At 37.0% G+C, this 16,918-nt stretch overlaps 1 protein-coding gene across 1 annotated transcript; it reads right to left on the bottom strand.

Moving 5' to 3' along the window:
• Positions 1 to 2,230: 2,230 nt before the first annotated feature.
• Positions 2,231 to 13,482, bottom strand: adra1d (adrenoceptor alpha 1D). Its single transcript, XM_079811670.1, has 2 exons — positions 12,199 to 13,482; positions 2,231 to 3,669 (listed from the first exon to the last, which is right to left on the bottom strand). The coding sequence occupies exons 1-2, from the start codon at positions 13,121 to 13,123 to the stop codon at positions 3,116 to 3,118; spliced, it is 1,479 nt and encodes a 492-aa protein (XP_079667796.1). The 5' UTR covers positions 13,124 to 13,482; the 3' UTR covers positions 2,231 to 3,115.
• Positions 13,483 to 16,918: the final 3,436 nt, after the last annotated feature.

The raw sequence follows: 16,918 nt of genomic DNA, 5'->3' as shown, positions 1-16,918 counted from the left end.
TCATAATACATACTTCACCCGCTGTATTGCTAGAAGTACCCAATTTTTCATATCAACAGAAAATTATACTGAGATAACCTGGCTTCTCTTGCTTCAAAGCATAGTAATGATGATTTGCTAAAGCCCGCCCACACGTTGATGTGATTGGTTACAAGGTAGTTTGTGACGTAAAAAAACCCCAGCGATTTGTCTTCACTGCAGTTTTAAACAGAAAATACTCAGCAATGGTGTTGACTTGAATTTGCACATGATTCGTCTGAAAAACATATTAAAAACACCACATAAACATACAAAAACCATTAAAAGCTTGATTTTCACCACAGGGGGTATTTTAGACAAAACATGACGACAATGTCAAAACTGCTGACGGAAATGCAGGAAATATTCATACATATACCTATATACCAGTCTCCTCCTTTGCTGAGTTTTTCTTGTGCAACGGAGAAGTTATGCGCTGCGTTCTGCACAGGGCTCTTATTTGGAGTAAGAGATGATGCACCTCCATTTTTCCTGCAACAGTTTTGAAAGCATCATCACATATTTGGGTAACGACATAGGCCCATGCAAATAGGCTGGTTATATCCAGGCACACAAATCTCAGTTGATCGCTTGGAATTTAGTTTGAACAGTCTGCTTGAAAAGATCTTATTTGAGAAAAATTCTGATTTGTATGCAGTCTGAACATTAGGGTTATAACTTTTTGACTGTTTTTCAAATAAAAGATTTCCTGTATCATAAATCGAAGAACTTTTGTTTGAAAACAATGTAAAGGGCCTTAATTCTTCTAATTAAAAAAAAAAGGTTAGCCCATTATAAGTAGCACTTCCAGTCCCATTGCTGGCCGTATTGGTGGGCTGGGTCTTCTTCTGGTGCCCCCCTCAGCACTTGGTGCCTACGCGCAGCGCGTGATGTGCGTGGTGGGAGCGGTGGCGCTGAGCACTTCCTAAAACTTTCTATAACTGCTTAGAACTTTCTAGGACTGTTGAGAACTTCCTGAATCTGTTTTTCTAGAACAATCCAAATCTTGGTATACATATATGTGTAGGAGAGAGGGACAGAGAGAGAGAGGAATTTGGGCCTTTTCATTGTTTTTAAAGTGCCTCTATTATGGCATTTGAAAGGTTCCTATTTTTGTTTTGGGAGTCCCCAACAACAGGTTTATATGCAAGGTCAAAAAAACACTTTCATTGTCTTATAATATGCATTTATTTTTACCTTATTTTATCAACGACTCCAAAAGGATTCGCTCAATGATAAACACAAAAATTTTTGCAAACCCCTCCTTTGCGTGACGCTAATCTGTGGTGGATGGTCAGATGACCCAGTCAGTTGTGATTGGTATACTGTGTGCAGCGCATGTCGGAAACATAATGCCTATCACCATTACACGATTACAGCTTGTCGAGTGTTGACAATTTTATAGAGTGTAAGAACAGACATGGCATCAATTTTGCCTTACCAATTCGAGCCAGAGTCCGACGAGGAAACGTCCAGAGTTGCTGATGAACCAGAAAGTAAATCCCAAACACGACTGGAGCAGGACCTTTCTCAATGGTAAGTGTCAATGTAGTTTATGGCACTTCAGGCCGAATGAACATGCAGAATCGAAGTAAGAATGTCTGAGAAGTGAGGTGTTGTAATCTGATTAATCTTGCTGTCTGTCACCATTTTTTAGTTCAGTGTAATGCCTCACAGACAAATAATTGCTGAATTTATTTAGGTGCATGTGTGTGGAACTGTATAAAAATGCCAAGCGAGGCTGAAAATACAAGCAATATGCTAATGTTTTGCCTTGAGGTCACAACGAAACGGCTTGGGATTCGTTTTAAAAAACGATTAGTTTAATTGACTCAAAGTTGACTCTTACTTTTGAGAGACAATAACTTTATATACGCTACACTTTCAGATTTAAAAATTTGCAGGATGTTTTCATTCACTTAGAGCTTTGTTACACACTACTTGAAAGGTAATTTTCCAAAAATCCATAATAGGGGCAACTTTAAGCAAATGTTTATCGATTTATAATACATGAAATCTTTTATTTGAAAAATAGTCAAAAAGTTATAATATATAAATGTCTTATTAATTGTTTTTTTTCTCAGAAAAAAATAATAATCTCATTGCTGTGCAGGAATAACATTATTAAAGAGATATAATTTGTGATTTTTCTTTATGGGCATAGTCGTTTGAACAAAACTGATTCTACGGATTCATCAAATACACATGAAATCCACTGCATGCTCTTTTCAGATTTATTATGTTTTATAGTTGACACTGAAAGACGTCGTCACATTGCAAAGAAACTCAAAGTTTTTATCAACAACACAACAAATTGAGTTGTAGTCCATGAATTATGATTTTTCTTTTTACTTTTTACTGTTGGTCCTTTTAGAGATGACTGAAATCTCATGGTTGAAATAAGAATAGCATGAATGGCACACATTATTCAACTACCCTCTGAAATACTGAAAACATCTGCACAAAATCCATTTCAATTACAAATGTTGCCTCACATTTAATGGTATGTTCCTCTAAATCAATTTCAAATAATTTCAAAGTGAATTCCACAGTAATCTGCAAATCACAGCGAATCATTATGTCAATAGAAATCAGTATCATGGATTCAACAGTTTCTTGAATACATCACAGTTACTGTAAATATGTTTTCCATTCACACTTAATGGACAACAGGTCAAAGTAATTGTATCACTGTACAATTGCTCACTGTAAATACGCCCCGGTCATCAGAGAGTTTGACACATCTGACTATTTCTCAAAGGCCACATGGACAACACAGTATACAGATACCCAGCAGCTATGAGTCTTTTCATTCTGGTCCAGTGCAGATAAGTTTTTTTTTTTGTTCATAATAATTCCATTCAGTGTACATTTTCCACTTTTAAAGTAATATTTTTAAATTATCCACGTGGAAATACATTAATCTCCTTTAAAACACAATGTCCTTTTTCCTCACATTTGCTTCTCAACTGTGTTCAAGCCAGTACTTATAGACATAACAAGAATACTACTAGTCTTTGAGGAAAAATCAAACAATTCGTAAGGGCTGGCAGTGGGTCAGAGCTCTGAGAAAACAGACAGTAAACTCTGTCTTTGTTTATATGTCCGTTTCCTTCAGGCCGTAGCACTCTGTGAGGTCATAGATCTGGTAGCCGCTCTGTTCGCTGCAGTCATTATAGATCCCCATTGAGACCGTGTCAATCTCTGTCCGGGCCAGAGCAGATGTGCTACTCTTCCCCGTACCATTCTTGATCTTATTGGAAAGGTTGTTCATTTTCTCCTTGAGCTGGAAGGAGGACTTCTGTAAAGGGGGGAAGAAGGTCCAGCCCTTCAGACTAAGAGGCCGGCTTTTGCTCTGGCAGGAATATATAGAGTTACCGCACTGGTCGTGAAAGGGAAATCCAGAGCAAAAGTCTCTGTGCGTGTCCCTCCGGGGTCCCCGCATGGCCGTTCTCCAGCGCTGATCGTAGAACCGGCGCAAGATGCGACGCCGCTGCTGGCACTGGCAGCGCAGGAGACGAGTGAAGGCGCGCTGGAATTCCTTGCTCGAGCAGGGGTAAATTACGGGGTTAATGCAACTGTTGAAGTATCCTAGCCAGAAGATTACTTTGAAAACAATCTCAGAAGGCTTCAGAGCTGGGAAGAAAGAACCTGAGGACGCAAAGAAAGAGAGAGAAAGTGAGGTGGAGAAATATTTAGTTATCGACTAGTTGTCGACTCGAGAAATTATTTACATGGGAAACAACCCTGTGCCTCAAGTAAACTTAGCCTGAAGCTACCATTTTCCTCCCACGCACTGAAAAGTTCAAATCCACGAGTTCACCGTTTAAAACCATGTGTGCCTAATTATACCCAGCAGACAGATTATATACTTCACACATTGTTTTTTTCCTTCAACTCACTGAAGAAATCTAATGCATTTTAAATAGTGCGTGGCATATCTTCTAACAGTCTTTTTGAAACGATTTCTATTTTGTTCTGTCTGCAGGAGACCAAGAGTGGGAGCAATGCCAATATGTCATTCCCAAATTCTCCTCCAAACCAAACAAGGACTATTTTCTTTGATAGACTGGCCACATAAGCCCATTAGTCTTCACAATCAACATGAACTGCCATTTGCAACACATTTTACTGCAGTAATTTCTGAGCAAAATATGTTTTACGAAACAAATGCAAGGCAAGACATGATTTTATCCGTTGGGAATTGATTGGAATGTGAAAAGTGGGTGGACAAATATAAAACATTGCCTAAATAGCTATTTGCTTATAATGTTAACCAACATGACGTCAGTGGAAATAGAAATTAGTTTTAGGGGAGGCAAGTTGTTGCATTTTGATTAAAGATTATGAAGAGAAATAGTTTGTTTGGAGTAAAATGCACCAATGAATCGTTCACAATAAGACTTTAAATTCACTTTAAAGAGATAGTTCACCCCCAAAATATACCCTAGAAAAATATTCTTTATTGGTATAGTGGAAAAGGGATCTTTAGAAATATTAAAATGCTCTTCACATTAAGAAAATAATGGTTCTTTAAAAAAAAAAAAAAAAAAAAAACCAGATAATGAGTTATATCAACTTTTTTAAATTTAGAAAGTTAAAGTTTAAGTAAGCAGAAATTGCAGATTTCATACATTTTAATTGCTCTTAACTTGAAATATTTGAGTAAGCTCATACATTTGACTTAAAATGATCATTAAGTCTCAATTTAAATATTTGGTTGCACTTTATTTTAAAGGGGTGATGAATTGAGAAATCAACTTTCCTTTGAGCCTTTGATATATAAAAGTTCATTGTGATATAAGAATATCCTATAAGTTTCGGAGCTGAAACTTCCTTGTTAATCAAAGAAAAGCTTTTAATGACACCAGGCCCAGAAAACGTTCGATCTCAGAATATGTCGACCCTTGACGTCATCGTATGCTGAAACGCCGCCTCAACAGATAAATATGTACGCCTGATTCTGTAGCCCCGCCCACCGACTCGTGGAGCTAAACGGATTGCGCTACCGAGCAATAAACATGCCAAAGATAGCAAAATGTTGCACTGTACCAGCTCACGTGGGGAAGACATTGCAGGTATGTTCATTTACAACCACGGGTTCGTCTGTAAACAAGAGACTGGATTTGCAGACAGGATGAGATATGCATGAATGAATGAAGCAACACACTAATGGGAGTAAAACATGTTTTTATATGTGATAGTATTGCATTGTTACAGATCAAATACAATGTTTCATTGTGTACATGTCTAACTAAACATAACTTACCCCTGTCACAGAGCTCGCAAAGCCCAACGTCCCGGGGCTGTGTGTTTTCCAAACGGGCTACCAATACGTATCATCTTAAATAGTGAAATAACATTCCTTTCTTTGTGCATTGTTCACTCTCTTGACTTGATATTTGAAGGAAATTGCAGTCGCCTACCGCTCACCCATCCCTTTCGAAGCACATAGAGAAGCTACGGTGGCCGACACAGGACAAAGATGTCATCGTCTGAGACAGCAGAGAGTAGCTAGCGCTCTGTCGAGCAGTTTGTCTGTTTATGGCTACTGTAGAAAACATGACGGTGCAAAATGGTGACTTCACTGTAAGGGGACCTGCGGTGTGTGTTGATAGAAATGGCTCATTCTAAGGTAATAAAAACATAACGGTTCGTTATCTAAGGTCTTTATACACCACTAAAAACATAGTTATGTTTATTATATTGCATTTCTGTCAATAGATCCTCAGAAATACTACACACAGCACTTTTAAGTTTGTCTAAATTAAAAGAATGAAACAATTCAGATGACTTAAAATGTGTACTTTTCTTGAACTCAAACAAAAAAGAAAGTTATACTAAGAAACGTTAATTTGATGGAATAAATGTGTTTATTTTGAACTGGCTCTACTCAAACAATTAATTATTTTGAGTGTTAGGGTTTACAGTAAAAAAAAAAAAAAATTCTTTGGTTTTCCACAGACGGAAAAATATCTTCATGTAGATTTTGATCAACATGAAGTTGAGTAAATGATTACTTTTTTTGAGTGAACTATCCCTTTAAGAAAGCAAATAAGAAAAGGTTTATTCCATAACTTTAAATGCAGCAGGCATGCACAAACTGAAGATATAGAGCATATTTGAGCGAGATGAATTTGGTCATGGACGGACTCTGTCTACATTGTATCTGTCTTCACATTCACTCCTACACATACACATACACATCTAAACTACCTGCACATTTCTGCTCCATCTACGTCTGACAGACACCACATATGTCTTGCCCATTTCCTACAGGGAGTGAGATGAGGTTAGCTTTGCATTATCTCACACATAAACCAGTTGTCAGCGCCCATGCCATGCATTTCAGTGTCACGAGAGGTCAGAGTCCCTCCCTGTCAGTGGAGATGTATAAAAATAGCACCAGAGGGAATAGATATAAGGACGGACTGGGAGTAGTGTGATCTTGATGAACAAAGAGATATGCTGCTCTCCCTCTTGCGTAAAGGTCGTAATTTGGACATTGTGATGAAAGCTTTCCCTGGAAAGCTCCTTTTTGGTAATTGTGATTATAAGGCAGGATGTTTGGTAGCTACTGAGATAAAAGTTTTTTTTTGTTTGCCAGAGCATTATGAACAATGTAGCAGCCCTTATTTTGGTGCAAAATGGAACCATTGTGTGTACTTCCAATGAAGAAAAAGTGGATCTTCTGACTCTTTTAGATCTGCTGTTCTTATTGTAGGGGAACATCTGAGGAATTCTGCTAAAAGGATTTAGAAAAGCAAGCCGAACTAAAGTAGGCACTTACTGGTTACGGAAAGCTTATCAATGAGCCAAAACATTTAATTAATGAATAAACGAAGGGGCAGGGGATGTGTATACATTTCTGAATTATGGACGCAAGATGGCTTAATCATAAGTTAAGGAAATGGGTTCCGTTGGCACTTTGTCAGCAAATATCCAATGTGTTGTTATATCGACATGCATGTTCTGTACACTCTTAAAAGTAAAGGTTGCAAAAGGGTTTTCACATGCCATAAGAACCTCCAAAGGAAAAGTTCTTAAAAGAACCATTTTTTTCTTAGTGAAAACAAGAAAGAACATTTTTATACTGATGCAGCAGTCAGAGAGGCTATTAATTTAATGCTGTAAGCTGAGAGTGTTGAATGCGTTCTTGCGGTCTATGTTTATAGCATTGAATTTGCCTGGCACGAGCCACTGGAGCTATAGTGTTTTGGCAGGGAGCCACATGTTAAATTGTTTCATTGCATACTGATCACCTGAAGAACTATTTTCACGTGGTCTATGGCTATTGGCTACATGTGTAAGCTCCTGTCAAGCTGCATTCTGTGTCAATTTGATGTAAATGTATTAGAGGCTGACATAAGATCTTGGGTCAAAAAGGTACAGGATCATTTTGACAGGCAGGCAACGTAAATCAGACTTACCAACTCAAAAACCATAAAGCTCTCATATTCACAAAGCACAATCACAGAAATCTTAAGAGATGGTATTTAGTGAAACTTAATGGAAAAATAGCAAACATTAGTCATGGTGACATTCATAATGTTGCATAATTTAATCTTACATTGCCAGGGAATTCATTGCAAATATATCACATGCCTACATAAATAACCTGCAAAAAAACGTCTCATTCTCTACTTTGGACTTGTTGCACAATTCACATACGAATACAGTACTCACAAATTGCTATGATGTAATGACATTGTTTACTATTATTAAATACTACAATTAATTAACCTTGCAGTTAACTGTCACGGAATATGTACCTATGTAATTTCATGAAAGTAGTTTTCTTTAGGACAGCAGGAACTCTCCTAAAGAAATGATCTAAAGAGATGGGATTTAGCAAACTTCATGGCCAATCAGCACAAATTAAAATCATAGTGAAATTAAATTCACAGTGTTGCATAATCTTACATTGCCAATTCATTGCAAATATAACGTGAATATTCAATCAACTCACACACATGCACATGTTGTGTTTTCATGTTTAAGGGGACTTTCCATCGACACAATGGTTTTTATACTGTACATACATCCCCTAACCCTGCCTATCACAAAAAACTTTCTGCATTTTTACATTTTCAAAAAACATTTAGTCTGATTTCTAAACTGTTCAAGCTTTATGGGGACCAAAACATTTCCCCACATGGACAAGGATTTCAGATATTGCCATCTTTGTGGGGACATTTTGTCCATTTTGTATAATGTAGGGTTTACCTGGGCCACACACACAAATAAATAAATGATGTTGCATTTGATGATTAATTGGATTAATCACATACACACTCACAAATGACTATAATGTCATACAAATGTTTACAATTGAAATCAACAAACCTGGCAATGCATTAAAAAAAATCACCAAATATTTACTGTAATTTCATAAAAGTGTTTTTTTTTTAGAAAAGCAGAAACATCTTTCGCTGTCTAGCATATGCCAAAAGAAAAATATTCCCCTGATCCATCACAACAATAACAGTAACATTTTGTTGCCAAAAATATGACCTGTCATTTTAAAAACTTATTATGTAAGTGGAGCTGGAGGGTGTTTATTAACAGGCTGATTACTTATCCCGCGTATTGCACAGCTACTCACAAAAATAAAAATGAAACATAGACATGAAACATTGGTTTGGGTTGAAATGATTTCCTAATATTATCTTTATATTACCTCAAAACTTACGACGAGAAAAAAATGTCCATTACAATGAACAATTGGTCTTGGAACAATACTAACAATATCACAGTAATATTAATACTGAAATGCTCAAGATAGCATCAGTTGCATTGGTATGAAACAACACAGAATGAGTCTGCAGAGAGAGACATGAAAGTAGTGCCGGTTATAGTTACCCGGATGAGTGGACTGATATACAGTGGGATATTAGGCAATATCAAGCTCCTGAATGACCAATTTTAACATTTTAAAGAGCCATGTAAATAAATAAATAAAAAAAAACACTTTTTTATTATTATTTTTAATAACCAGAATATATAATACCATTAAATAGAATGCAGAATAAAATATAAGAACATTCCCGCAGATTTCCAAATGCCTTCACACTGAAGAACGCTCTAACGTCATTCAACCCTTCTTTTCTAACGCAGCGACTCACAGTTTGTGCTTCTCCAGTGTACGTGTGGATCTAAGCCATGTCATATCCCTCCTCTGTCCTGGTGGCTGGCTGTTTCTAAAGCTTTGGAAAACGAAAGCACCCTATTTAACTCAACTCGTTAATAGCCGTGATTAAGGCAGTGGAGCGTTGGGTGAAAGGAGGTTAGGGACCTGAGTGAATGGGCCTCCTTCATTTTCTCAGGCCCCCCTTCCCAAACCATCTTGATCCCAGAATTTCACCAGTACCACATGCAGGCCTTGCCAGGAGATGTTATCAACCACTGCTGCCCTATTTTTCCGCACAGTGACAGTGAGTGGAATACTAGCAGGGACTGTCAAAACCGCACTTCTGGAATACCCTGGAGATGGATGGGATGGTGGGTTTGGGGGGAAACCAATACATTGAGGGGAATGTAGACTGCCAGCCATGTTTTTTAATTCTTTTTAATTATTTCAATAAATTACTAATAGTAGTCAACATCATAATCATTACTATTTGTTTGATTGTTTAGATACTTAAGACGTATGCCTGTGAGCAACATCAAAATTCCTTTAATGTAATGGGAGACAGTTTTTTTCCCTTTTCTAGCACATTTTTTGGCCTCTGTGACATATTCTTGGGTAATGGTTGCGTGACTGGAACACTGAATCTAATGTCTTTCCTTTAGTCTCCCAAGGGTTGTCTTTGATTGAGCATATAACAATGTATCATCCCTGCATTATGAATATCCCTAGCATCTTTTTTTTTTTCTATACAGGACTCAGGTTTAGTTATTAACCCTGGGATGCAAAGAACTTAATGATTGCACAACTTCTGTTTTTCATAGGGTTTGGTGACAGGACTTTTTTGACACATGATTGTGGCCAGTGTGTTTAAAAGGAAAAACGTTTGAAACTTTTACATTTACTGCTTTTTGTTAGCACTTGATTATTGTGTGTGGTTTGTTGATATCATAAAATCATGAGTAATATAACTAAATGAGCCACAACTCATTTTTGGCAGCATGAGAACATCGAAACCCTCATAGAGGCATGAGGGAGTGTTATGAGATAAGAAGATGTACCGTCACAAAGAAACCATTATTGACTGGTTGCATGCATGATTCAAGAGCAAACAAAGGACATTTCTATGAACTTCTCATGCCATTGCCTTTGGAAAATTGTGCACTTCTGCATTCATTGTTATTGTTTTGACAACATACAGGTCAGCTTGTGCACTGTTGTCATGTGTATCTATCTGTCTATCTATCTGTTGCACTTTATTTTACATTACGCGCACGCACTTACACTTATGAGTTAATGTTAGGTTTAGGGGTAGGTTCAGGGTTAGTACCTAGTTATAGTAATGAAAGCTCTAGCGTAAAGTTCTGCCAGGAAGATTAAATGTTACGTCACTTATCACATCCAGAAGTAACCAATCATGTCCTAATTCCCAGAGTATAAAAGATGGTCACTTACACAAGTCTGAGTTCACAGATGCTGACGCCAACATTTACCTCCATCCTCCCCACCACCACCAGGATGGTCCCCGCCTATACCTCCCAGGGAGTCGGCTGCGCCCCTGCTCTAAATATAATACTTGCTGGTCTGTTAATAAATTTGTTACTTCATTGTACTCATCTGGCCTCCCGAGTCTTTCTGGTATAAACTGGTTATTATTATAGTATATTGGTTATTACTATAATAAGACTGTAAAATAAAGTGCTATCTATCTATCTATCTATCTATCTATCTATCTATCTATCTATCTATCTATCTATCTATCTATCTATCTATCTATCTATCTATCTATCTATCTATCTATCTATCTATCTATCCATCCATCCATCCATCCATCCATCCATCCATCCATCCATCCATCCATCCATCACTCCAATATGCTCCATTATGTAGCCTATTTGAATCCCACAGAACATAATGTTCTCCTAAACAAAGATCGATGCACATAGAAAAGATAGCAAGTCTAGCAAATCAACACAACCCCCCTTCTAAAGATTGAGCTGCTATCAAATACTGATCAAAGCCCCATGCCATGTGCAAACATCTACCATCTTTAATCGTATTAACCGAATAGAAAAAATGATGCGTGGAACTGCTTTCGTCAGTGAGAAAAGCGCAAGTCAGATAACAGCCCTCGTGCTTTATATCAGGCTACGCATTTCACACATTTTTTTTTCCTTGCCACGGAGTGACACATGATCACAGTATCGAAATAGACATGTATTTTACATGCATTTCAATGCATAAAGCATACAAACATACTTTAAAAACCTAGGTATAACATTATCAACTCACATACACCAGCCCAAATGCTATGATGTCATTTGATTACGTATGACAGATACAGAATCTTTTTTTTTTTACATTCCAAAGTTATAAACGAAATAAAACTGACAACGCACGCTTGATTAAGTTCCAATAAACAGTGGATTATCTAATGAACTTTCTTTTATTGGAATATTTATCAAAATTCGGAACCAATTCTGTTTCCTAATTGTCTCATAGGAAAAGCATAACTAAAAGGGTGTATTTAGAACACATATTTTCCAGCAAGATCAAATATTCCTACTAGAACATCACACGGAATTAAATTAAAAAAATATTTTATAATAATAATAAATAAAAAATTAAATAAATAAAAAATATAGGTCTATATATATACATATATTAAAACTAAAGCTATCTTGTGATTTCATTTAACTGTCCAGTAGCAAAACAATCAAAAATAATGTCGGAATTTTATTTTGTCCAGTAGGATCTTAATTGATTATTTGAGGAATTTTGATTAGTGGCAAATATAAATATAAAGTTGTACACAAAAAACGATGATGTCATAACATCCATTCACAATAATTTATTTCTACTCGGTACAATTAAATTATTTTATTTATTTATTTTTTTTGTAAAAAAGTGAAAGTAGCTATTAGGCTACTTGTTTTATTTTTTTCAAAATTGTAAAGAATTTTTTTTTTTTTAATTTTTTATGTTTGCTCTATAAACCATAACAATAAAAAAAAGCTAAACCACATACCAAACAAAGAATAACTCATACGTACCCAAAGGCAAAACGAAGAAAAACGGCAGCCAACAAAGAATGAACATGCCCACGACGATGGCGAGGGTTTTAGCAGCTTTCTTCTCCCTGGAGAATTTCATGAGTCTCACGGACAGTGAACTTCTGAACGGGTGGTTTTTTGTTTTCGAGTTCGTGCTCGAATCCTCCGGCATGCTCCTGCAATGTATCCTCAGCACCACTTCCATTGATTTATCTCTCTCCCGTTTCACACCCGCTTCCAAACTTTTTGTAGTCCTGCGGGCCACGATGTATACTCTAATGTACATGACTAAAATCACCATGAGCGGGAGGTAGAAGGAGAATAAGGAGGAGAACAGAGCATAGCCAGGTTCCTCCGTGATGCTGCAGATGCTTTCATCAGAAGGTGGAGGTTCTTTCCACCCCAAAAGCGGTCCGATAGAAATCACCATTGAAGAAACCCAGACCACCACGAGTATGACACCTGCTTTCCGTTCGGTCATGATAGTGGGGTATTTCAGACAGTGTTTCACCCCGATGTACCTGTCTATGGATATAATGCACAAACTTAAAATAGACGCCGTGCAGCAGAGCACATCCACCGCTGCCCAGATGTTGCAGAACACCCGACCGAACACCCAGCATCCCATCACCTCCAGAGACGCGGAGAACGGCAGGACAATGGTACTCAGCAGAAGGTCCGCTATGGCCAGGTTCACAATGAAGAAGTTGGTGACCGTCTGCAAATGTTTGTTGCAAAGCACCGAGAGAATAACCAAAATGTTCCCCACGATCGCCACCAGAATGAAAACGGCCAGAAAGATTCCCACACCGATGACTTGAGAGTCGAGGGTGATGCCCTCACAGATGGTGGCGTTGCTGATGTTGGAGAGAAAGTCCGAGGGGAACTCATCCTTGCTCTCGTTCAGCAGTTTAGAAAATGTCATTTTAAAACTCCATAAAGACGACTTTTACTGGTTTGTTCCGATGGTGTTGGCTGGTCGGTTCATGGTGAGTTTCATCTTCATCATCACTGTTGGAAGTTGTCCTCAGATTCAGATTGTTCAACTGGATCCGTTACTTTGTGAGCCCATTTATAACATGTTGCCTGTCAAACATCTACACTTTTGTGAGATGACATAACCTGAAAAATAATTGGAACTATTTTTGTTTCTGTTTTTTTTTAGGTAGAATAAACAAACAAGCAACTAATAAGCTCCTATGTCTATAAAACCACAGTGCCGATGCACTGCATGTCTTATGGAGAGGCTACTTCTGGTGGCATCCTCAGCGACCACTCCAAACTGGATTACAGAGGCTCAATGTGGACCCCAGTGCTCCAGGTCTCCTCCTCCAGCCCTGAGAACTTGGTGACGCGTCGCACATTTGCTGCAGATCTTCATATGACCACTAGAGGGTTCTATATTATTGTTGCACGGAGAAGGACTGCTTGCATTTTGCAATAGCAATACTTTGATCAGTAGAATATCATTCGGTAACAGCAATGGGGGTAAAGAATAACGTCAAGTCAAATGAATTTGTGTATCATTTTTCACAATATACACTGTCATTCAAAAGTTTTTGAAATGTAAGATTTTTTATGTTTTTAGAAGAAGTCTCTTTTGCTCACCAAGGCTGCATTTAGTCTATTAAAAATACAACAACAACAACACAGTATAATTGTGAAATATTATTAAAATGTTTTTCAGTTATTTTACATTTTACATTAAAGTTCAAAATAACAGTATTTATTTGAAATATAAATTATATTTTTAAATATATTAAAATAAATAGATAAATACTGTTCTTCTGAACTTTCTATTCACCAACAAATCCTAAAAAATGTTCTCAACATTGATAATAATCATAAATGTTTCTTGAGCAGCAAATCATCATATTAGAATGATTCCTGAAAGATCATGTGACACTGAAGACTGGAGTAATGATGCTGAAAATTCAGCTTTGCATCACAGAAATAAATAACATTTTAAAATATATTCAAATAGAAAACAGTTATTTTACATTTTAATAATATTTCACAATATTACTGTTTTTCTGTATTTTTAATAAAATAAATGCAGCCTTGGTGAGCATAAGAGACTTTGTCGAAAAACTTCAGATCAAAAACATTTGAATGGCAGTGTATTGTTTTGAAGCATGTTTACAGAAATTTGCCCCATGCCAATTCATTTTTAAATAAATTAAATTAAATTATTAAAAAGATTGTTTAAACATAATCTTTGAGTTGTATAGTCCTTGAAGTCCAATAAAAATGACCGATATGCAGTCAGCAGTCAGTAAAACATCCCTCACTGTCTTCTGATATTAAAACCACATTGAAAAACAAAACAATATTTTAGATTTGTGTGTAAAACACCTGTGTCCAATTTGTCCCTCTGTACAATGCCATCTAAAATAAAAAGGTAAATACCACATTTTGTGTGTGGTATCTTTCATTTTTCTTTTTTTTTCTTCTTGTCAACAGCTATTTGAGTAAAAATAAACCCCTGAAAGCACTATGCAGAAAAAGTCGGAAATAAATAATGCTATTGCACCTGTAGGTCCAGATGCACACTTGGAGCTGGGGGGGAAACTGAAGAGCCACAGGGTCCCTTAATGAGAAATTGGAAGGAAGCGATTACGCAAAGAAACTCTGGTAAAATAGTACTGGGATACACATAAGGAATATGCAAGACACCACACCTGACTGCCAATCACAGTCAGTGTTTAAATATTTTATGATGCCCTGCAGGCAGTCATCACTGATGGCATGAGACACATATCAATACCTGACATTTACATTCTACATGGATGTTTTGAGTCATTTGAGACATTACATAGCCTACTGCAACATCAAAGGTTATTGTCACCTCAAAAATGTATATTACGTTTGTAACTTAAAGGTGCACTATGTAACTTTCCCGTCCGCTAGAGCAGTGGTTTTCAAACCTGTCCTGGAGGACCCCCAGCACTGCACATTTTGTATGTCTCCCATATTTGACACACCCACTTCAGGTCTTGCAGTCTCTAATAATGAGCTCATTAGTTGAATCAGGTGTGTTAGATGAGGGAGACATACAAAATGTGCAGTGCTGGAGGTCCTCCAGGACAGGTTTGAAAACCACTGCGCTAGAGGTCGCCTGTTCAAAACAAAGGCGTAGTTTGATGACACCAAGTTGCGCAGAATCTTGGGACATGATACACTGCAGTAAGAGTAAAGCTTTTCTGCAAAATAAAACCAGGAACCGAGGGTAACGCAGATATGACGCAATCGACAGGTGACTCCCTCACACGTCCCGGTTCCTTTGTTAAAATAGCAATTTCTCTACTGAACAAAATATATAACACTGGCCTAGTGTTTTTGTTTTTTTTATATTTTACCGAAAAAAATGTTACATGCACCTTTAACTGAATATAAGCAGCAGACATGTTGAGTCTGTTGTCTGTATTGTTTGCAGCTCCTCCAAGTGCCTTTACTAATCCTGAGAAAAGAAGCTTAGTTCCAGCTGAGAAGAGGAAACAGAGGCTACAATTCACACATGATCACCAAATCTGAGTAGCTAAAATTGGATGGACACTGCATGGCTTGCAAAATCCTGCCTGCAAAAGGCAGATCGTATGGTCAGAATCTGGCACATCATAAATCCACACATCCTTCCTCCCTTGTGTCAACAGGGCACAGCGGTGACGCTGGTGTAACATGTTTTCTTGTGACACATTAGACCAACCGGTCATCAGCCGAATGACGCAGGTTGCCTGAGCATTGCTTTGATTATGTGCATCCCCATATAGCCACAAACTACCCATTTTCAAATTTGACTCCGTTGGCCTGTACAGCCTTCAGGAGGTTTTAAAGTATGATGTGAAACTGCATGAAGTGAGTCAGCATTGACAGAAATCCCCAAGGAATGTTTCCAGCGCTCTTCTAAAACCATAATGCACATAATTCCGTGTATCAGTGAAGGCAAATGGAGATTTTTGTCTAAGACTGTATAGTGACAATTATGTGTGAAACCAGGAGAACAGCTTGAGACACAAATTGATTATAGGTATAATCATTTGATTCTGCATTAGTCCCATGACATCATAAACTGCATTGACATGCACATCTTGAGAGAAGAGGTTTAGGCAGTTTATTATGATGTTTATGATTTAAATTATATGTCATATACACAATGTACATTATCTGCCAGGACATTATCCAGTAATTTTACGTAAATTTCTGTTAACCCTTGAAACACAAACTAATGCAATGTGTAATTCAAAATACAGGTAAAACACCTGTAAAAAAAAAACAATACGTAAAATTCCTTCATATTTATACAGTACAATTTGCCCTATTTTTTCGGACGTTTTTTTACAGTTTATATATATACACATTTCAGTAGCTAGGGTCATTTATTTTTTAAATTTTTTTTTAAACAATTTATTTTATAATTTTTTTATGGAATGATTATGCAGAAAATTATTCTACTCCCTGAAAGATATACAGAAATAACGGTCCTTAGATATTATATTACATATCACATCTTTGCCTTTTTAATAGGATAGTTTACCCCAAAATTAAAATTGTGTCATCATTTATGTTGTTCCAAACCTGTATGAATTTATTTCTTCTGCTGAACACAAAAGAAGATATTTTGAAGAATGGGTAATCAATAGTTGATGGGCCCCATTGACTTCCATAGTATGGAGAAGAGGAAACAAATACTATGGAAGTCAATAGGGTCAATCAACTGGTT

The sequence above is a fragment of the Gobio gobio genome, assembly GCF_949357685.1.
Source record: "Gobio gobio genome assembly, chromosome: 3".
Taxonomy (NCBI): Eukaryota; Metazoa; Chordata; class Actinopteri; order Cypriniformes; family Gobionidae; genus Gobio; species Gobio gobio.
Note: the sequence above shows the minus strand (reverse complement) of the source record. Positions and strands in the feature narration are given on the sequence as shown.